This window comes from Vanacampus margaritifer, chromosome 19 (assembly GCF_051991255.1).
Source record: "Vanacampus margaritifer isolate UIUO_Vmar chromosome 19, RoL_Vmar_1.0, whole genome shotgun sequence".
NCBI lineage: Eukaryota > Metazoa > Chordata > Actinopteri > Syngnathiformes > Syngnathidae > Vanacampus > Vanacampus margaritifer.
In genome coordinates this window covers 18,430,782-18,454,023 of record NC_135450.1, presented here as the reverse complement: position 1 = coordinate 18,454,023, position 23,242 = coordinate 18,430,782, and the positions used below count along the sequence as shown (strand labels likewise).

General features: G+C 48.0%; 1 protein-coding gene across 6 annotated transcripts in view; it reads right to left on the bottom strand.

Annotated features, from left to right (window-relative positions):
* The window catches only part of nhsl1b (NHS-like 1b), a 51,794-nt gene that overhangs the window by 27,088 nt on the left and 1,464 nt on the right, over positions 1 to 23,242 (bottom strand). For 2 of the 6 annotated variants that reach the window (XM_077553291.1, XM_077553292.1), the window contains exon 3: positions 21,544 to 21,806. The exons of 1 other annotated variant lie outside the window; for it this stretch is intronic. In XM_077553291.1, coding sequence (XP_077409417.1) covers positions 21,544 to 21,568 — 25 coding nt within the window. In that variant the 5' untranslated portion in view covers positions 21,569 to 21,806. Of the gene's footprint in view, positions 1 to 918; positions 1,357 to 4,936; positions 5,897 to 21,543; positions 22,079 to 23,242 lie in introns of those variants that run through there. 3 more of the 6 variants (XM_077553287.1, XM_077553288.1, XM_077553294.1) reach the window with 3 other exon arrangements.

Genomic DNA, 23,242 nt, shown 5'->3' with positions numbered 1-23,242 from the left:
GAAGAAAGACTAATATGACTGCCGCCTACAGAGGAGTAAGCGTCTCCATGTACATCCAAATATCCGTATTATTATTAAGTCAACATTCCATTATGTGACAACATACATTTTTTCTGGGGGGGAAAACTTTTTGCAAAATTGTGTCGTCTCCTTTGATTGACTGAGGTCAAGCCTTCCAAGTCCCAAAATCTGTTTGTTGCCAAATACTGCAGTCGGCTTGCCGTAATACGCCACTCAGTGTGGAAAGTGTCATTTGGGTCTTACTGCTTACGGCCGAGGGTCTGGGACTTTTTTTCTTTTCTTTTTTTTTGTTTGTTACATCTGGAAGCTCGGGACGAAAAAACGACTTCCATCAGGATGAAGTCTTTGTAGCACACTTGCACTCTCTGACTCAAGTCATTATTTGGAGGCCTACTTTGTACTCGAGTCGTTTTATTGTCAAGTAACAATATTGTGAATTGAGTCCAATTTCTGGCTTGTCTTCGCCGCGTCTGTGGTCATGAAATGAGCTGCTGCTGATTTTCAGCATCTTTCTGGTGTGAAATCGTAACTCCAATGTGATGAAGATGCGTTTGTCTTAGTTGGGCTTCATGCAAAGGAGGGCAAATATGAAAACAGTCTATCCAAGACAATGACGTCACACGCATTCTTGGGAGGTGATGAGGAGGTGGTAGAAGCCAACAAGAGCGAGTGGTGAGCATGAAGGGTCGGACGGCAGAAAAGTGAGACCGCCGTTGCGCTGACTGCACTTTGAAGTGTGCGCTTTTGCAAGCCGGCACACGCGGTTGGAGGAAAGAGCTCGGCTCGGACGGTCTGTTGGCTTGCAACAAAGGAGCGATGAAGTTCAACTTTTCTTTGTCCTTGTGCCCATCACACACCTTCATGCCAAAAACATCGGCGTCCGTTGCGGACACTTACCCCTCAAGCAGAACATTCCTTCCCACTAAATTCCACGAGAAACGAACGCCTTCCTCCTCCTCACGTCCGCCGCCGCCGCTGCCGAGACTCTGACGCTCGCTCGCCCGCTGTCGCCCTCCTACTTCTCCTCCTCCTCTCCTCTTCCAGTCACACACCAGCGGCAACACGCCAGCTTCCTCACCGCAGGAAACTGCTTTGCAAAAAAAAATCCCCCCACACCCCCCACCCGGTTGGCTGCTGTAGTTGTGCGTCTCTCATCTTGAAAGCCTCAGCGCTACTGTCGCCGTTTAACCACATCAGACCTCCTCGATGGGGATTTGCACGCAATTATTTATTGCAATCCAACTCAATGGCAAAAGTCTGCTAAAGAAAAAAGCAAGCTTGTGTGTTTCTTTGCTTGAATGTACAGATGACAACCTTGGCCAGAATAATCTATTCGCTGATGTCACTCAAGGAGGACTTGCCAACTTCCTCCCTCCAAAAAAACACTTTTGATCAGTCGTCAGTATAAACCTGGCAGTGGAGCGTCCGGTAGCGCTGACGCTTTCACAAGCGCAAAAGTTTGATATTATTGCGGGCTATCAGAGCGTTAGCCAATGTGATATCAGCGCATGCCCACTCGCAAGTCAAGGGACCACCAGCATTTTTTCCAAATTTACGCAGGACAACACCAAGACTTTGAAAAAACGTTGACTTTGACAACGTTTCTAGCGAAACGGCACAATGACAGCGTCGTGACGCTCGTGCACGCGCTTGTAGAGAACGTGGCCAGTCGGCGGTTGCCATCACGCCCTGATCAAATGTAATCCTCCACAATTCAAGCTCGTCCGCGCATTCTGCTGCCAAAGCGTTGATGGAACGACGAGCCGGTCCCCATCTCGCGGCAATCCGCTACATCTGAAATGCTTCACTAGCATTAGCAAACAAAAAGCTATTGATTTCCAATGAAGGTTCCCTAATGGCCTTTCACATGGACTGATTCTGTTTTTGAGGTCACCCATCAAGTTTTGGGATACTTGGCCATGACAGCAGACGACAAGGCGGCTTCCATGCTAGCAAACAAGTCGATGTTTTGCTTTCAGACGGTCCCAAACCTTTTGTCAAAGGCAGCTGGAGCGCAGTCGACGTGTTTGAGTGGTGAGCTCGCTAATGCCGGCCCAGTTATTGCTCGCAGGCTGCGACACGTTTGCCAAGACCAGATGTCGCCACTTAGCAATGCTTGCTTGTAGTCAAACTTGTAGCACTCCTTCAAATGATTATTCGTATCGTTTCCACGTACAGGACATCCCAAGTGGAAAGATAAAACCCAGTCAGTGCCCTCGCTCCAACGTCATCTTATCTCACAAGCCACGAGTGCGCCGCACATCATCAAGTGCAGCAAACCTTTTGTTACCAAAGTGATCAAATCGCCAGCGGCCTACGGGGAGCGTGTTGGCCCAACAAGCTGGCAAATTGAAACCACGGCCACAAATGTAATCCCTTTCATCAAGTCTGGGGCCATTCGGGGTGGGGCGTGGTTGGCAGACCCCGTAATGCCCGGCTAATAGGATGCACGCAAGATCAGACAAAATAACACTCGCGATACCACTGAGAGATTTTGTGTGTTGTTTTTTTTTTTAAATGCGATTTCACTCCCATGCAGGCTTAAAGCTGAAACATGCAGCCGGCTTTTGTAGGACTGATCTGGGATCAGCCAAAAGAGACATCAAGTCAAGAGAAAGGAAGTGAGTTACCTGGCCAGAGCAGGACAGTCTTGGCCACATCGGAGACGAGACAAGACAGGTGACAATTAGACACGTGAGTATTTGTGTGAACAACCAACATCTTCCCCATCGGCCATTTTTTGATGAGGCCTGCTGCTGTTTGCACTTACCATCAATAAACAGTTGAAAAGCACATCAGCACTGGCGGCGCTCCTTTCCCACGTGTATGGGCATTTAACAGTAAGTATACTGTATGAATCCCTGAAAAAATGGCTGCACTATAACGGGGGAAGATGATCTGATCATGAGAATTTGTGCCCTACAATCAGCTTGCGTGTCTGCAAGCTCAATTCATAAACATCTCATCAAAAGCATTTGCACGAGGGCCAATTCTGCTTCGCGCTGCTGCCAAGGTAGGGTTAATATTTAGGCCGCCCTAAATACTTGCAATACTCGGCATGATGCCACGCACATCTGTACATGCGTGAAACATGAAGCAAATACATGACATGTCTCAAATCTCCAAGCGTGCCCCTTTGGACACTTTGTAGGCTCGGCTCGCCAGAAATGGGAACGAGTGACGTCCCGGGATAACTGGCAGCTCGCATCGGCATACAAGAAGATGCTGGGAAGCAATCACGCAAAGTACACGTCGCCACCTCCACTTGAAAAGTTTGACTGACAAAGTTCTTGTCAAGAGAAATTACAAAAGAGATTCCACGAAAAGTCCTGCTTGTTCATGCGCAACTTGACTGTTTTCCAGCAACTTTGAGATTTCCTGCCGCCAAAGTGTTCAGAGTACTTTGAAGAAAACAGTCGATACGGAGGGTTGCGTTCGCGCTAATCATATCAGGATCCCGTCTGACGTGTAATGTGTGAAGAATGAGCGGAGATGCTCACTGGCAACCAAATCCAGACCAGACAGGAAGGGTTCAAAAAAAGAAAGTATGAAATAAATGGATGGCTTTTTTGTCACACTCTTGCAGCTGTGAAGCCACTCGACAGAAAAAGCAGAGATTCAAACGCTTAACTTCAGAGCTGTGAGGCTAATGTGCTCACCACTAGGTCACCGTGCTCTTGGCTGAAAAACTTGTGGCAGTTTTGCCCGTCTTCACCAGCTGCTTTGGCTCCAGTTGGCTCTCGTCACAGCTGGTTGGTCCCCCCCCCCTCGCGCCCCCTTCTGTTAGGCGGCTTAAAACCTCTGGAGCCAGTGAGCAGAAGGCTTACTCACATGCGCATCATTGCCGTGGAGACGGATCCAAACAGCCAAGCCTGGAGCCGCGCTGTGAAAATTGATGGTTTGCGAGCCACAGGCGCTCATTTTGGGACTAAATTTACACACAGCGCTGCTCTCGACGTCTTGTCATGACTCCTGGCGTGCCGTTCGGATCTTAAAAATAGCTTCAGCATCGCGATGAGGCAAGTTTTCTCCGTGTGGCCTTCACTATATGTGCATACTTTGTGAGACAACGCAAACTCAAAGAAGAGGAAGGAAGAGCAAGAAGTATCTACGCCCAATAATGGCTTCTGTCCAACTTATCAGCATTTTAACAGATATGACCGCAGACGTATACTTTGTTATCTAAATCAGGTTCAGGCTATTGAACACATCTGGCCCAGATCCGCTGACAAGATTCAAGTGGATGTGGAGAAAATGGAATGCGACTCGACTCCATTCCGTGCACCGGCGCAACCTCCGTAATGTTTTTTTTTTTTTTACAACAGCGGCGACACGCAACTCTGGCACACTCGCACAAGGCCGCAGAATGTGTCAGAATCCTCGCAAGCAGGCGCCACACCGCCTCGCTGGTGTCAGAGAATTTGAATTGATTTCAATATGGACCACTATTTGTGCCAGCCCATTTGCTTGAGGCTGATCTGAGCAAACAAGAACGCTGCCAAAGATCAAAAAACAAGGTCAAAGTCAATGAGGTTGTGGAGTCAGTTTCTCTTCTTTGGTAGATGGCCACGAACTATGACTGGTATTAGAACATCTGGAAAGAACTTAACACCCACAGAGTCTGTAAGACGATCACACGATGACATCACCTACAGCGCTTCTACCAGTACAAAGCATCATTGTTTACCTGTCGCCTTTGACCCCTTAAACCGTCCCCGTTAAAACCCCCCAGCAACACCTTCCACATGCTTTCTATAGCAACAAGGAAGTGGAGAACAAGAGGCCATAAAAAGACGGTGGCCCACTTCGCCGTCTTCCTGTTGAAGAGCAAGAACAAAGTGCACTTGTGTCGTGAAAAGCAAAGCAAACGTGCTTTCACAGATCTTGTGAGCGACAAACAAATCCAAACAACAACCTGTCTTGTGTTGAGGCTGGTACACGCAGGCGGCGGTGGCATGACGGTCGTGGTGCGAAGGAGGCTCCTGGCACGGGCGTCGGTTGTGGACCAGGTGCAGCTCGTTCTGGCTGTGGAAGACGTGTCTGCTCTGGCGCGAGAAGGTGGACACGCTGAGCCAGCTGAGAGCACGCCACAGCCTGGCTGGTTTCTCCGATGTTCGCCGATCCCCCCTCATCCCGGCAAGCTCATGACGGATCGAGAGACTTCTCCGTCTTGAGCTCGTAGTAGGAAGTTACAATCCTCCAACGTAGGTTATCAGGTGGAGAGACGATGAGAGATTCCAAACATTTCTGAGGTCTTCACCCAGATTTGAACACGGACTTCGCAAGCCCAGTGTTTGGACCCCATGTTGAGGACGAAAATAGTTCCAAGCCGCAACCCCTTCAACATTCATCCAGGCTTCCACATCACAACTGACTAAATCCTCCTGCTGTTTTTCTTCCTTTGTGCTTAAAGAGTTTGGATGGGATTCACAAATCCAACGAGTGGAATTTCGCGATGAAAATGAAATGCTCGTGGAGAAGAAGATTCCCTTTCTTGACGATCACAAATTCAAACAAGTCGTCCGTTGTTCTTCGGCAGCACGTGTGCCTTCAAGTGTGGTGAATTTGTAGTGAGCGCGCACCAGCTGACGCGTACAGTCTCGCCACTGGGACACACCAGGAGACCAAAATCTTGCAGCATCCAATGTCCATTAGCAGCCTGAAGGTCTACAGAAGCAACACGTGAGAAAACTTCCCTGGTGAGATCAACGATCAAAAGTGGACAAAGAAGAGGCCGTTGAGCTGGTGATGGCTTGGTTCAAAAAAACAAAGTTGACATGACAAAGTAATAACGCACGTGACTGCACAGGGCAGGAAGGATCAGCCCGAACTGTAGACTTGGTTGAGTGTCTTGTGAGGTGAAGGTTAGGATTCCACCCAAGCCTGCTAGCAACGGTGCTGAAACCTGAGCGGGTCCGCCCCCTTTGTCTCCTCCCTCACGCTCTTTTGTAAGATCCTCGCACCGCCCCTCCATCCATGTGCCGACATGGCAGCCACTCCCCCCTCTTGGCTTTTTCAAAGCTCCCTTGCACCTCCTTACTCCCTTGCTGCACCTCCCGACATCCTCCCTCGGAGTCGTAAACTGGCAGCCAAAAGGTCCTACAAATACGATATTGCCGTGACTTGATAAGTTGATTATTTGCGAGCATATTGTTGGTCTGCAAGAATTTTCTAAGCGACGGCTTTAAGTCGTCTCTATTTCAGGACACGTTCATGATGGCGCATGTTGCTGACATTCTGCCTGAGGTGACAGAAAACAAACATGGAACAAAATCACCACAAAGTCCACCGTCATCATAAGAACTTGAGGGCGATTTGTGTGTCATTGGCGACAAACTCAGGAAATTGTGGGCTCTCTCTTGTGCTCAATTGGGGAACACTGAGTCTGAGAACAGGCGCCCTCTGGGACAACTTTTTTTTTTCTGTTTACTCGGCTTCCCACCCAAGTCTAAGCTTTGCGGTCCGTGACAATAAAGCAGCAAACGCGTGTGTTTGTGTTTATGGAAAGACGAAGAAATGCAGACACGTGACAACAAAAGGCTACTATGCTTGTTATTCTTCAGTTACAATATTTATCTTTGTTACACTTCTGAAAGTTCATCTGAGTCTTGTGTGGAGGTTTTGATGTAACGGGAGTCCAAACCCATTTCAACCCCGACCTTCATTTCAGCCCCAATTTGTCCCTTTCCAGAGGAAATCGTCCTGTTAACACAGAGGATTGAATATCCTACTTTACGGGTCCCAAGATGAGCTAGCAAGACAACACACGACAACATGAAAAATTCCTCTTTCGTCCAATCCAGCATCTTACATCGCAATTGTCAAGTTGTTGAGGAAGCAGTTTGAGGACAATGACGACCTTCATATCTACAACAAGAACAGAAACAGAAACCTGCTTTTGTCCATTGATTTCTCCATTTGAGTAAGAGAAGCTGTTTAACCCCAAGGGGCATTAGAATGTCAAAGGTCAGCACGTCGACTTTTGAGCACTTTGCTTTCATTTCCTGGATCGATAAACGGCAATCTGTTACTCTTTGCCGTGTTTGATGGCTAACGGCCTTATTTGACTTTTTCTTCATTTGTTGATGTTGGTCCAGAAGACTCGGCAAGAGTTTGTGACAAAATCCGATGAGATGAGGCCAGGAACAAAACACGTTTGGGTGTTTACGGCCGCGTGACGAGCCAGTGAAACAATGTCTTGCCGACGCACAAAAGGCACGCTCGGCTTCCCGCCGCAAGAAACTCGATCAGTGACACCGATAGCCTGCGAGCGGAGGGGACGCACGCAAATAACGCCGATGCACGTGACCGTGGAGCACAAAAGGACAAAAGACAAATGGCAAAGACATCAGTTTCTCGCTCTCTTTTTGTTGGCTTCAGACAGTCAAGGACAAGTCAGGAAACAAACGGAGCTCTGTTTTCACACTACAACATTTGGAATAAAGAATTTACAGAGCGGATGAAAACAAATGCTCACAAGATTGTATTCATGTTTATCTGGGCTGTATCAGCTCTCTTTGTTTCTTCTTCCTTCCTAAAAGGCACAGACGCACATGGATCGAGCCAGCCCAGGGTCACTAAAGGTCACTAAATGTGCAACGTGCACATTCACGCATTTTTGACTGCAGACGGTGACTTGGAATCCCTTAAGAAGAAGTGAGATCAAATCGCACTTGCGTCATTTATTTGCTCTCATTTTTGTCTTCATCCACATTTGGCAAATTGTCTCGGCCATCCGAGCCCCGATAAAGAGCACGTCAATAGAAACGCTAAGTAGATTTGGTGGCCCTTAAAGTGTGCGGGCTTCAGCAAAGGTGAGCTGATCAATAAGTTGCAGGAGGACATCCAGCTCTGCAAATACAACACACGCGTCCGCTTGTACTTTTTACTCACAGCTGAGGAAAGGAATTTCTTTTTTAAATCTATTATTGTACAATGTAGAGGTGAGCGCAAAATTTGTAGATTGTTTTGCTTGAGAGGGAGACGAAGCAATTTCTTTGCATTTTGCAGAATTTGCACCTTTTATTTGCATCGTTTTATGGCAGTGACTTATTAAACGTGTCCAGTCACAAAAAAGCAAAGGACAAAAAGATTTGTTGATTTTGTCACTCATATTTTCAATCTAAATATGCTGTGCCACAAGAAAAGTGATCAGCATTGCCTACAATCACAATTTGCTATAAATAAGCCTTGCCTTCCGTCTCATTTGACTACTAAATCCACCAGGGGGCGCCATCTCACTAGATTGCACAGAAAGAGAGAGAAAAAAAAACACTTGTGCAGAAGAAGCTAATGGGGCAGAAAATGCCCTGATTGTCCACTTTGGACTGCCAGCCCAGGACATTAGCATGATGATTGTGTTTATGCGTGGAAAAAAAAGAAGAAGAAGAAAAAGACTACAGTCCCGAAACAAAACTCAGGAGAAACACACACACACAAGGGGTCAAGTTATAGGCGGAGAAAAGAGTGTGTGCGTAGCAGGTATTGCCCTCTTTCCCCGCTGACCCCAAGCGAGTTGAGGTCAGGATGTTTTGTTTTTTCAAACAAAAGGGTGTCGAGTGTCATTCCGTCCGCTTCCCAAACGCATCATAAGACAAAGCGGACACGCGTGTGCAAAGCGAAGGCGTTTGTTTCCGCTGCCTGTTGAGTGTAGAAGGCAATGAAGCAAAACAGCAACTCCGGAGAACAACAACAAGTGTGTGAGAAAGGAGCAGCGTGATAGCTTTCGAGACAAACCGGTGGTAATGTGAGCAGGGAATTCACACGCTCACAAACACACACACAACACACACACCTCCCGTCCAGCGGTTGAAAGGGAGAAGGGGTGCGGTCGTCTGCACATTCCTGACGGGTCTTGCCTGAGCAAAGGCGGCGGTCCAGCAGACCTGAGGCCAGATGTGTTTTTTCGTGCATGCGCTGGTTTTTGCAAATGTGCAAAATGAAATGGAATGAATGGAAAAGGCATCAAAACGTTGCCGCCGCCGCCTCACAAAATCACCAACAGCAAAAGAAAACAATACGTAGGATGAGAGACAGCAAAAAAATGTCATCATTGAACGCTGGGCCTGAAGCTTAACTGGAACCTTGTTCGTATGTTTGCGCATTTGCAGCAGATGTGTCGCCAACACCGTTTGATAGCACCCTCTGTTGGTGGAACCTCGATACTGCCATCAAACTGAAAGAAGTCGGTGGCAGGGCTGAATCGGGTCTGGTACTGACCGACTGGGAATCTATTCTACTCGTCATTGGATAAAGTCTTAATATGATATTTTGCCATTCAGTAGTCATTTTACACTGACAACGTGAGAACACTTGTTGATCAAGTCTTTTGCTAACAGAGTCTTGGAACAAATCAATTGCAAGAAGCGAGATCCTCTGCCACCATCGCAGAAGCCGCTCGGGTGACACCCGGCAAGGAAATTGGAACGCAAGATTCATGCTGATGAGGCAGACAAAAGCTCCGGCGTTAGCGTGACAATAGGGGCCCACTTTGGGGGCCTCCACAGATGCTAACACACACAAATACAATACACACACACTTGCAGCTGAGCTGGTTTGTTATTCTTTTGCTTTATTGCAACCGTTGCACCACCATCAGATTTGGTTTTAGTTGGAAAAGTCCTCAGACTACATGTAAGACATTTTGAAGGAAGAGTAGCACTCGATCATATTGGACAGTTGCTGTGACATTTGTCCAAATGGCGGCTCGTATCTCCAAAAACTCCTCAAGTCGGGTCACCATTGTAGTGCTACTTTCCTTCTGAAAAACATGTTACAAGAAATGTCTGTTGCTTTTTTACAACTTATACGAATGAATGGTCGCAGAACAAATGAAAGTGCTACCACGAGAACAGAATGTATAGCAAGTTGGAGATTGTTTGATTGTGTGTAATAAGGCTGGATGTGTTTTTTTCAGCTGTACATAATTGTACTTTATGGCTTCAACTCGATTGAAGAAACCCCCCCGGGGCCCCCTCGTCAGCGGCAGTCTAGCGGTGGCTAACGAGTGACGTGATCAGAGGCATGCAGGATGCTAACGCAACAATGGAACCTCACAAGCCAATAGCGGTCTACATATTTTCCAAACATTTCCTGTACTGTTCATAAAGATTGTGTGAGGGCCGTTTCCTCAAATGGTGCTCATCCCTGAAACTTTGAATGAAAAAGCTCAGGCTTCACGTCTTTACCACTTAAGATGAGTTCACATCACGTCTTGCACAAACACAGAGCAATGCAAACCTGCGCTCCTTGGCAGAGGTCATAAACAAGTCGCTTTGCGGTCAGGGACCGAACGACACGGGGTAAGGCGAGCAGCGTGAGCACCGAGCAGGTCAGACCGCTCCGGTGAGAAAACACCAAGCGGATGACGAGAAGCGGGCGAGCCTCATTGGGACACTCCCAGTGTGTGCGTGCGTGCGTGCGTGCGTGCGTGCGTGCGTGCGGGAGAGCAGAACGCAACGGCGCCTGTGACCGCCGCATGGTACGGCGCTGACAAAACACTGAGCTTGATGATCTCACACCGTTTCACGTTCTCTTCCCACGTTCGGAAAGCCGCCCTCCTCGCCAAAATGCAACGTTTACCAAAGAGAAAAACAAGACGGCGACCTGTTGAGTCGCATAAGACGAGAAGCCACTGCAGAGAGAAGACCAAAGAAACTATTCTCATTTCAACTCACAATATTTGATCCAATCCAATAGAAGAGATGACAATCAAATGTGCAAATCCTGTGATGCTGCCTGATTGGGGTTAGGGTTACCCGAACCCGACACACAACAAGACCACATCCACAAGGAAAGGTGGGCTTGGATGGAATGTGGACCAAAGGAGAACTGAGCGATGGCCATTTGACTTGCAAGGTCAGTCATGAAATAGGGTTTGGCTTCGCACCTTCCCATCTTATTGATTTAGTGGTACCAGATGTTCCGTCCTGAGACCTCTGCCGACAACATGCTGGTCTTCTGGTGATCTGAGACCTAAAAAGAAGTCAGTAGCTTTTAAAGCCTAACCCTAAAGCAGTCCTAGTATGCAAATACCCAACGGCATCTGGATTTTGGCCTGTTTTACTGCCGCGACGAGTGACGCGAGGCTGTCGCTGAAGGATTGTGCACGGAGGGAGTGGGACAGGTCTTGAGGAAGCACAGTTGGAGGCCTCCATGATAGCAAACTACTTGACATTGCTAATCCTATCGCTAGCTTCAGACTTGCACAACTAGTATGTAAGTTGAACGGTTGGACAAAAAGGTGAGCAAGCAATTTTAGAGGTTGTCAGTGTGAAAGCCTCCATGCAGTTTGTCTTCACCTGGACCGGAAAGGAACCAGGCCAATTCATCATCCAAGCAGATCCAGCAGGAAGCAACAATGGCGCGGCTGGAAAAAGGCCCCAGGAAATGTTTCGAGGGAGGTGACAGGACGGGCACAGGACGATGACAGGACGGGAAACGGGGCAGGATGCACGCGAAGGCGCCGTCTCCCACAGGAAGCCGGGACACGACCAAAAGACGGACACGCTCCGAGATGAGCGTCAGGACGGCTCAACAAGGGGGGCGCGGACGGAGGTGCGACTTGGGGAAAAGTCCAGGAGGAGAAACTTCTCATTTTTCTGCTCTACCTTCGAAACGTCAAACACACAACACGGGGTCGGATTTCCTCTTTCCGTTCAGTCTTCATGCGCTTGCTTTCCTCCGTGTCGAATATCAGCTGACTTGAGCTCAGCATTCCAGAAAATTGGAGAGGCAGGAGGCAACCGATGGCACGTACGTACAACCGATATCAAAGGAGTGAAAATCGCCTTCAACATTTCGCCACAGCAACTTGAGCAAACGTGCACTTGCCGTCTGTTCACAGTGAAAGGAAGCGTTTTGTTGATTCTGCTGAGAGAGTTCGACTTTGAAGAAAAAATGGCGGAGATGATGGATTGCATCACAGCCGCGTGCCGTCAACGCTCGGGACGCTTTTGGAAAGAAACTGGCGTTTCTCGTCAGCCGTGTCACTTCCTTCCCTGATGGTGATTCGTCCCTCCAGGCTTTGCTTTCCCTTTTCACCAAGATTCCATCGGCCATCTGCCGTTTGTGCAACACGCCGGTCACAGAATGACTTTTGGGACGCAAATGTTTTAAGATCATGGAAGCATCACAAGCTCGCAAGGAAATGTCTCGAAACACGTGCAACTACAGAAGCCGGGAAAGAATGTTCATGTTTGCCGAAGATCTTCAATGCATCCAATGTGATGTGATCGCAACGGTGCGAAATATGAAAGGCGAGCCGATTCCGACCACAGTCGTCTGCGTTTGGAGGAACTGCTTGTGCAATGGCCGCCTTGTTTGGGGAGAAGAAATGAATGAGATGAAATGCAGGCAGGCAAGTGAGGAAGAAGAAGAAAGCGTTTGGGAATTGACTTTTTACTTTGGAAGTGGCTGAAAAGACCATGCAAAGTTCAAGAATTGGACATTCTTCCAAGTCCAACAACTATGAAAGAGACCCTGTCATGTCCATTCAGAGATTTGTTTGGAGGTAATTGCTGACAGCGATGTAGCACTCACTTGTGGAGATGCAGTCAGCGTTGAAGGGTCCACAATTCGGACTTGACTGATTTTCTTGGGCGTGACTTCGAAGGGGTTTAGCGAGGCATGAGTTGCCCCCCCCCATGATAAGCAGCGGCTAACCGCTCCAATTGCAATGTGCATTAAGCGCACGGGCTCTGCCTCCACCCTGAAAAATGCATCTTCCCTTGGGATAGTCCACTCATGTGGCCACTTTAGAGCGCCTTGTTGTCTGCCATGAGTGTGCACATTCAGGGAACGCTTTGATTGATATGGTGATTTTGTTATCAGTCAAATTTAGCAAAGGGTGCCAACAACGTTCTCCTCTGCTGTGATTTCCTCTTTCCAGGGAGCTCGTAAAGGATTTGCTGCAAAGGTCCACGTTCATCATTCCAAAATGTTCAAGCATGCGACTCTTGTGCCACTTGATGCACTTGCAACAAATATTGGGCCTAACCTTCCATTTCTTCACATTCCCAAAAATCCAAAACACAAAAATGCTTGCGGTTGAAACGCAGAGCGCAAGACCAACGTGTTCCTCAAAGATCTTCTGGTGTCACTTGGCGGCTTGTGGGACGGCCTCCCCGCCCCGAACCACATCACAGAACCGCTGGCTTGGGCGTGTGCGCGCGCGCGTAGAAGGTAGCTGCTGGCGGGGCTTCGTTCGGCCCCCGCGGGGCCCAAGAAGCCACAAGGAGGCGGCTGCCTTTCAAGGCCACCAAATTAAAGACGGCCATTTTAGATGGAAGCTGCTGTGCGACCGCACAGCCTAATGGCGAAGGAGATTGACAGTTCAAGTCGCTTGACATTTGGATGCAGGGCCACCAGTTAAGTCTCTCTTTTTTTTTCTGGCAACATTTCATTCATGGTGGCTTTTGTGTTCAATTTTCAAATTGTAGGGGGGTTCAATTAGGGTTCATGGCAAATCCTTTGACCGCAGATATTACTTTGCATAATATGAAGATATCAGGCATGTGCCGTACTAAATACACCGTGAGATCAACACACACACACACACACTAGTGTGGGAAGACAAGACACGAAAGACCCGGGAAAAAATTTTGTAGCTCCGAGGGAGATACGGGATCCTTCACAAGCATCATCGTATGCAGCGAGCGAAACACGCACAACAGCAGTCACCCGATACGCTGGCATCACCGTGCCGGGATGCAGTTACTGTAGCTGACATGAAACTTGACTTACTCGGAGAGCAGCCACTCCAAAAGGCATCATTGGATTATGTGTGCGGCATCCTCGCAATCCTCACACAAACCCAAGGCCAGCAAATCAGCAGCACTTCAGGACTTTTCGCATCCGCTTCACTAGGTTAGCTCATCTTTTCAGCATTTAGCTCATTACGTGCAATCAAATGTTTTGCTTGTGCTTGATTCTATTTAGTTTTTTTAGGTGTCCATTTCACAGTCCACTTCAACTAGGAGTGACAAACAGCTTGAAGCAAGCACGCTTGACCTCTTATTTGGCAAAGTTTGAGCAAGAGAGAGAGGACAACGTGAAGAAGTGTGCACTAACATATTGAAGCGGAAGTTGAAAAGTTTTCCAGTCACTCTCAGTTGAGCAAACTTCAGACATCAAATGTCCCCCAACCTGTTCTCACTGCTCAGAATAATCAGCTGCTCCCTTGCCATGGCAAAGTGCCAGCTAACACACACACACACACACACACACACACACACACACACACACAATACAGTAGTGTCTGCTGCCTTTAGAGGCGTTCGGCCTCAAAAGAGAGAGCTTAAGGAGCTTAGGCATTCCCTCGATGTATGAAATGATATTTTTCCTAATCCTCCTCAGTGACTGGGAAAATCTGTCGCTCTGGCCATGTACTCACGGGACGGCCTCCCTCCCTACCTCCCTCCCGCCCTCCCTCCCGCCCTCCCACACGCACTCTCGTCACAGAACAGCGGGACGATGAAAACAATACCCTGTGGATTAATGTCAGGGGATCGAGCGCACGAGCAAACGCGACACATCGAACAGCAAATCATCACCGTGCATGTTGCTCCGCCCACATTTCCAAATGATGTCACCGTTGCCAAGCCTTTATTAGCCGTGCAGGTGAAACTACAGCAAGAACTGAGAAGCACAAAGCGAAAGGAGTTAACGGCTCAAATCTCCTCGGACGCGTTTGTTGGTGCTCATTTTGAGAGCCGATGTACTAACTTGACTTCATCTTTCAACACTCACGTGTGAATTTGCAGCAGGGAATGTGGTCGATCCCCTTGAGACTTTTTGGGCTACATACAATCAATAAAGCTGAAGCGCTTAAGTACTGCCGACATGTCACAACAAATCTTCAATTTCTTTCCTTGAGTACAAACATGAAGGCGTGCCATTTTGTCTCTCTAACGGGTGCCGTCTTCAATGTCCTGCCAGAACCTTGTTGGCATGACCTCCAAGGCACACAAGTGGCCTGCGGTGCCGCAACAAATCTTGAAGATTTTGTGGCCCGCATCATTTTCCCTGGCATGACATCACGGCCTGTTCTGTCCTGCAAGCGAACCCGTGCAAGGCAACATGTTCCACCTTGAGTACACCTTCACGAAAAGGGCCCCACCCGTGTGTACCAACAAGACCTTCCAAAAAAAAACAAAAAACAGACAAACTGTCAATAGAAAGCACCGAGTGGATGTTTTGCACATCAACTCAGCCTGCAGGCAAACCACAGGGCAAGCAGAAGCGCACACAAACAAAAGCATGACTGCTCAATGACAACAACTTGAATTCCACGCTGCTTATTTCAGCATGTCGTGACACACAAACGATTTCCCGTGGATGCGCTGGATACCGATTCAGACAACAAACAAAGACGCTACAATTTATTGTCTATACGTAACACATAAATGTGCTGACAAGAGAAAAATATATTTCAGAAAAGCATCAGCTGTTTTCTAAGGAACAACATTTGCTGCGAGCAATTTGCATTTCAACAAAGTCTACTCGGCACGGAGAAAGCGGACGGCCGCTTGCGTTGACATCTGATGCGCCACGCGTGACCAACATGGCGGCAGCCACGCGTGACCAACATGGCGGCAACCACGCCGTTTGTGCATGCGTGTGTTCGTACAGGCTCGGGATGCGCACACGGAGGAGAACAATAAGCTTGATACGTCGCTCGCACCCGCTTGAGCGTGCATTTCACTGACATCTGCTTGCCAGCCTGAGGCTCTGCCACACGCGTGGGCACGCGCTGCCCCCCCGAGCGTGACCACCTACTGCCAATCTTTCAAACCCCGAGTGCGACTCGACGTCAGTGACGCGGCGATGCGCGTTCCCCTCGCTTGACGTCCGCATCTCAAGTTGAGAGTACAAAAGACAAAACATCAAGCTAGCTGCTTGTGCCACCAAACTTGTTCAGGAGAAGGTTCGACTCTCGCATGTCCGATAACAAATCCAACAGTAGCCATGTTTGCGATTGGCAGTTAGCAGGAGAGGACAGACGCTCTTCAAACAAGGCATGAAAATCGGTCAAGTCCGACACAGCAGCTAAGTGGAAGATCACTCAAGCAATCTACGGGCCGCAGTTTGTGCATGTGAAGCTGGAGCCGTTTCAGCAATAAAATAAATAAATACGCTCGGCAGGCAGCAGGCTACGTTTCAAACACACGACAGTGTCACTGACATTCGTGCTTTAAATTGCTACGCTGTCAAATGGTGATGGTTTGACACGACAGATATTTATGCAAATAGTTGCGAGTGCACATTGTGCAACTGCACAAATCCTTTTCTTATTTGTTGTGATGACAAAAGCGGGCAAAAAGAGGGACGGAAAGGATGAAGGGCCAGCAGGTGCGTGCGCGACCTTTGTTGTGGTGAGCGTCAAGATGAAAGCGGCGAGGGCGGACGGACGAGGAAAGAGAGGAACGGTCTGTCGCGCATATGAAGCAGCAGGAAGACGGAGGAGTCCAAAGGAGGAGAAAAAAGAAAGGACAAAGAGAAAAAAATATATTGTGTGGCATGACTTGAAGCGGCCGCAAGTTGTAAAGATGTTCTCAGACTTCTTTTTGTTCATCCTGGCAAACAGAGCTGCTCTGCTTGCAGCAGATTCCAAATGCGATCTGCGGCCGGCCAAACTCTTTGGCTCTCCAGAGGAAAACATGGAGCACATTCTTCACTCGCGCCTAAACAACGGCTGCGGGGACGGATGGAGCGGCACAAGTTGCATCTCTTCAATCTGGCGCCGAAGCAGAGGACGCAACCTCCAGGATTTCCAAATCGTCCCGCTGCCTTGATGATGACTTCAACTCACATCTTGACACAAAACAAAAGCCCCTTTTGCACTGCCTGCCTTCCTCCAATATACTTTTTTTTTTTTTGCTCACAAGGAACGGAATTGTTTAAAGACACAACAGGTGCATGATGTGGTGTGGGAAACAAAATGGATATCCTTGGGAAGTTTTCCCTTTTAAAGCGTTAGCTAGCACGCATAATGTGCTTATTACGTGCTTACTTTGTTAGCGTTCGTTCCACATTGAAAGTGACTCGGGTGTCTGTGTCTGTCCTTGACCACAATTCAATTGACTACTGAGTGCTGCATCACTTTGAACACTTTTCATCATTTCACATCACAATCTGGTTGTGACTGAACGCTTGCACGCATCAAGCATCTGTCAATCTCTTTCCCATGGACCTTCCATTCCCAAAAAGCACTTTGTGCCTCAGCCAGGCCAGCGGCTCAATCCTTGGCACGGACGGGAAGAGAAGCCAGATACAAGTTCAAACACACACACACACACACACACACGTGGGCTGGTGTTGAATGGCAGAATTCCTCCTCCAGTTTTGCGCTTGCAGGCCTTTTCTTCGTCTTTCCTGCCCATTTTTCACTGTCCAGCCTGCCCTGTTGTCCTTTGTGGGACATGGTGGACCCTGGTCCAGAAGAATCCTTTTTTTCCATAGCCTGAAGCTGCACGTGGGAACCAACTTGGGGTCAGAACTCTCCAGGAGAGGAGAGGAAAGAGGTTGGACTTGATGCTGAAAGAAAGGCCAAGCTGCACTTTCAATGATGACGTTAAGTTATCACGTGCGAACTTTCTTTTGAGGGCTTTAGAATGAAATGAACATTTCAAGGAAATATAAACAGAAGCGTGTTATGCATCCAAACACACTGCACGAAGGCACTAAACACCCTAAACAGCAACTTTTGTGGATGAGCACAACAACAACAATAGCGGTTGAGCGCGGAGCCCGCCTGAGTGAGAAACGGCCTTTGCCACATCAGTCAAGTGCGACCGCACATGACGTCTATCAATATCGGAGGGGCGGCAGAAGAAACGTTTGTGGGAAACAAAAGGCTTTTGAACACCAAAATTGCTGAAACCTTTTACACGGTTTTGCCCGTCTTTTCAATTCCACTGTTCAGCACCGGGACAAAAAAAGAACAAGTTCTTTGTGACCATGAAAACGCTTTGCGGACATTTTTGCAACCTTTCGCACCCTTGAACGAACCCTGACGAATGAACATCGTTCACTATGTGCGCATCGTATCTCAAGCCTTGAATGCTCAGTGATGCGGACTTCCAAGCAACTGTTAGATCAGGCCTCTCGAAATGGTTAGATGGGTGACTTGAGCGACAACAACAGACAACACAAACAGTGCAGACAGACAATATAACAGTACTCAGCCATGTATTCTTTCTCCCCTGCGTAGAACCAGTAAAATGAGGGCCATCATGATGATCTGAGAGACGTCCCAATGAATGAAAGTGGCCAAGTTCCCTGTGAAATCCAATTTGGATCTCAAGGCAGCACCGAATGCTGCAAGAATGAGCGATTTGATGTCTCGCTTTGTGCAAAAGATACTTGAGCTTACGGTGGATCTGATCCTGCCTGAAAAATCGGCAATTTTGCAACTTTTTCCCCTCCAGTTTGTCTAACCGAAAAGGGTTGCGAAGAGTGGCAGCGAAACCAAATTGGGCCATGTTGGTTGCCATGAGGTTGCGTCTGGTGAGAGTTTTCCAGCCAGCGTGAAAGGGGGCGAGGATGATGGAGTGCATTTTAGCAGGAAACAAACAGGCTTGTCTCCATTTGGGGCGAGTGTCGACCCGGAAGGCTGCACACCAGTGACAGGACGGGCAGAAAAGTTGCTACCAGCTGCCAATTAACCTTTACTACATCTGCGACCTACTTCCCAGGTAAAAATAGAACACGCCCCTATTCACGCAAGAGCATCATAAATGAATTTGTGGCTTAATTCCTCTTGCAGACATGCTAACAATGACATCATTCCGTGTGAAAGCAAGTGGAGCTACAAGACGTCAAGTCAAGCAGGCCCGGATGGTTCATTTGGACATTGGGGCAATTGCTCAGTGGGCCGGGCTGCCATATTCTGTGCACTCCTCGGGCCGCGTATGTGTTTTGAAATGAGCGAACAATACGCCTTTGTGATCTTGAAGTCGACATTATTATCAGTATTAAGAACACTGCGACAGCAGGCCATTAGGAACATCATTATTACTCTTTTTTACAGCACCGACTGCACTATCTTTGTTACTGAGGGAGTCACCAAGATGCAATATTTGAATACCAAATGATTAACTCGAAGAGAACGTGGAACGCTCCTATGAACTTGACTCACCGCTCGTCCGCGGATGATGTCACCGTCAGTGCACTTAGGGACTGTTCTTGTTTGTTTGCACTCTGAGTGTGTGCGTGTGCGTGTGCGTGAAGATATTTGAGCAGCCAATCAGAGCACAGGTGACCGACCCCACAGGGGAAACGCAAGCTAGATAAACGACTATGCTTGAACTTTTGACCCCTGAGCGTCAGGTGTTCCCCCTCTGACCTCGTCTTCCATAACCCACTCGTGGATGTCAACAGACTCAAGAAGGGCAGAAAATTTCCATCTTAAATTCATTTGTCCATTTCAACAATGCAAAGTGCCAGGATGTTAAATCAATTTGACGCACATAAATAAATAAAACACTCAGACCAAAGTTCTGCCTCTACTTTCTTAAAAAAAAAAAAAAAAAAAAAAAGCAAAAATACTCGCAGGAGTGAATCAATCAAAGCAGCAGGTTAGCACGTGATAACATTAGCACGTTAGCTGCCACATAATGGCCGGCCCGTCAAAGGCTTTCGTCACACATTTGGCGCTGAGGCGTGTTAACGGAGCCACGGACGGCGGCAGATGGTCCGTGGCTTGCGCGTGTGGAAATCCATCAGTGGCGACAGGAGCCGACGCCTCAAATTTAGCAGGAGGCAACCAAACGGAGCCGCGTGCGGTCGGGAGCCGCGTGCGGTCGGGAGCCGCTGCTAACGCTTTCCCGCTTTGCTCGCCGTCACCTCCAACAACAACGGACTCTCGACAGCGCCAAATGGAGGTAGTGATGCGCCGCATGACTTCAGAGCAACTCGAATAGCAGCAGTTTGGTATTCAGGTGGTGGCGGCTCACCAAGTATAACGTGAGCCAAGTTTCTGCTTCCTCAACACGATGCTGCGTTTGCCATCCAATTAAAAGCACGCATCTCCAACTTTGTTTGTTTTTTGGTCATTACGCTAAATGTTTTCCAGATATTTGTGACAAAACACATCTGATTACGACGGGCTTTACTAACTTGATGCTAAAGCAATAGTATCAGCATAAGTGCAGTATGAAAATGTTTGCACACATCTATTTTTATGATTGAGCTTCTATTTGTATTCATGTACAGCACTTTGTTCCCACTGCGGTTGTTTATTAAGTCGATTTGTTGCGTATGACGGCAGCAATGCGAAAATATTACATTCAAAACAGGTTCGTACACTTAATAAAGCCTTTAAGACGCCTTCAGACGATTTCTATTATTATCTATGGGAAACTCTGACATTGGCCCAATAAAAAAACATATTGTGACATTAAGGCCTCTCTGAGCGTGTCAGGCAAAACTGAGCCTTGTGATGTCGGTCCAGTCGGAATGTTTTGCAAAGCAAAGCAGGCACACAAGGTGGAACGCGCTTCATTGAAACTTGCGCAAGGGCCACATTTTCTCCTCACTCTGCACAAAGTGAGTACGGCAGGAAAGAAAGACAATTCTCCAAAGCTCGGCTTGCCAACATGTGGATGTGGGAAGCGGAAGCGGCTCATGGCTTACTTTGGAGGGAGCTCCATGACAGGCAAACTCGGTTCATTTCTATGTACGTCGTGTGGATGTCCGTGCTGGCGCCGTTTGACAAAGTTGTGAAGATGAACTGTCCATTTTAAGATTCGTCACATACGTCTTAAAAGTGCATAAGGCTGTCGTCATGCAGTACATAGCAACAATTGACAGATTTTGACTTGTTACGTTCAACGGAGGTTTGTGAGTGGATATCTAAAAGGTCAGATTGTACATTTCCGTATTTGCTTTTCGTGTGTCAAACACTATTGTAGTGCACATTACATGTTTGTTGAAGTCGAAATGTAAGAACTGAAAGTGCAGTTGGTCAGGATGGAAAGCAACAAGATTTGGAATTATTTCTGCGTTACAGCAGCACACACGTTCTTTTAAGTTCGGAAAATGAAAACACACTTACAATCATAAAACAGCTTGTAGGATTTGGACCTATGTCAATATTGTAGCATGTCCAGGCGATGAAAAATATAATTCTAGAAAAAAAGTCTACAACAGTTATGAGAAGTTCACAGGCCTCAAAAGACAATTAGTCAGAGTAGTTGTGCAGCTTAGTGAGCGTGAATAATATTGCGACGTATACAGCAATACATTTTAATTGCAGAGAATTTTTTGGTGTGCATTTTTCTTGTATTTAAGTACAGCGTGCATAATGTTGCAGTGGTTTTCAATCATAAAGACACGTTTTACAATAAAACCCGTGTCCTTTTAGACTATTACTACCTCACATGTTGCTCATGTGGCGCTAACGTTTGGTTTGAAAAGTTTTGAGAAGGCCTGCATGACGTAAATTAGCAGGGAAAATGTCCCGTGACGTGCTGGTTGCAGGACCGAGAGCGCGTGCAAGGTGAGCGAGTTGCGGGAACTTACGGATTTGGACTTTCTTGGGCTCCATGACGTTGACGGCGGCGTGCAGCGTGCGCAGGCGTCCGCGAACCCGAAGCGACCTCCGGAACACCGAGTGGGCCTCCTGCTCGATGCCCAGGAAGATGTCGGCGGCCAGGCGGGACAGGTCGGCCAGTTGGCGGATGATGTTGCTGAGCGTGTGACAGCCCGCCTCGTCCAGCGACGCGAACGGAACCGCTGGGCTCGCCTTCGGCCGCAACCTGCTCACGCGCCGCGGCTCGACGCTCCTCGGGTGGAAAGGCATCGTCAACACTCTGCCGGGATCACTTTGGCTTTGTTGGAACACAAGTCGAGCGAGCTACACGCTAGAAAGGCGCACTGGGCCAAATGGCGCTCGCTACTTCAACGTTACAATCCAACAATCCCGCCATGTTAAGGCAGCTGGACTCGTCTATTGAAATTCAAATCGACGCCGTGTGAAGTGCGGGCTGCTGGCAGAAGGCACAAAAACACACACACACACACACACAAGGAAAAGTAAGGGAAAGGAAGGGAGGAAAGAAAACCCGGAGAATACCAGCAAGCAACCACCTGTAGGACGCTGGAACCGGAGTCAGACAAAGCTCAACTTTTACCTGCCGGGCGCTAATGGCGGATGTCGGCAAAAGCAGAACTGGATCTTGCCTACAGTTGCAACCTCAATGTTAATATTTGTCTTCATTTAGTCCCAAGTCTATTCTTTCACATAACATGGCTTCTCTTGGCTGCACGGCTTCCAGTACACATCAGCCCTTCACAATCTGTACTTCTGGCTGACGTCACTTGGTGTCATCAAGTCCCCGAGTCCGTTCTGGTCATATTAAGAACATGCACGAGAACCAACGCAAATCTCTCTGTCAATTGGAACGGCGGTGTACTTGTTAACTTGGCTCCTGACGTTTGGCGTGTCTCCGTGACAGCAGCACACATCTTGGGATGTTTTCCTAGCCGAGTCTTTACAAGCGTCCAAACAATGCATACATGGAATAACAACATTCGGGTATTCCGTGCGTTTATTCAAAATTTCAACTGGAACAGTACTTGGGCCGTGACTGATGATGTTTCACGAGATCACAAGGACGGACAGGAAAGCCAGTTGAGAAGCGGCCTTTAACAGCAGCGTGAGAGCTTCATTACCCAATCACATTTCAAATTCATCTTCTGACGTCTGGCACGCCATGACAATTTGTTCAGAGCAAAGTTTGTCACCGTCAACTTTTGACTAGCAAACATAATGCAGTGTGGCGGCCGTGGCGGCGGGTGTAGAAACGCTCGTTCAGTAACCGGAAGGTTCGATCCCCGCTCTCCCCAAGTCATGTGTCGTCGTGTCCTTGGGCAAGGCACTTGACACACATTGCCTCCAGTGCTCCTCACACTGGTGTATGGAAGGTGCGAATGGTGGTGGTGGGAGGGGCCGTAGGCGCACACTGGCAGCCACGCTTCCTTCTGTCAGCCAATGCCTTCCCCAGGGCGGCTCTGGCTATTTAAGTAGCTTAATGCAACCACAGTGTGAATAATGTATCCGTTCCATTGTAAAGCGTCTTTGAGTCTACAAAAGACCTATATAAATCCCATGCATTATTATTACAACAACAAAAAAATCAGCTCTGGTGAATGACATGCTGTAGATTTGTATTTTTATTTTAAATACTCGAGGTTGATTCCGGTGCGTGCTATTTTTTAG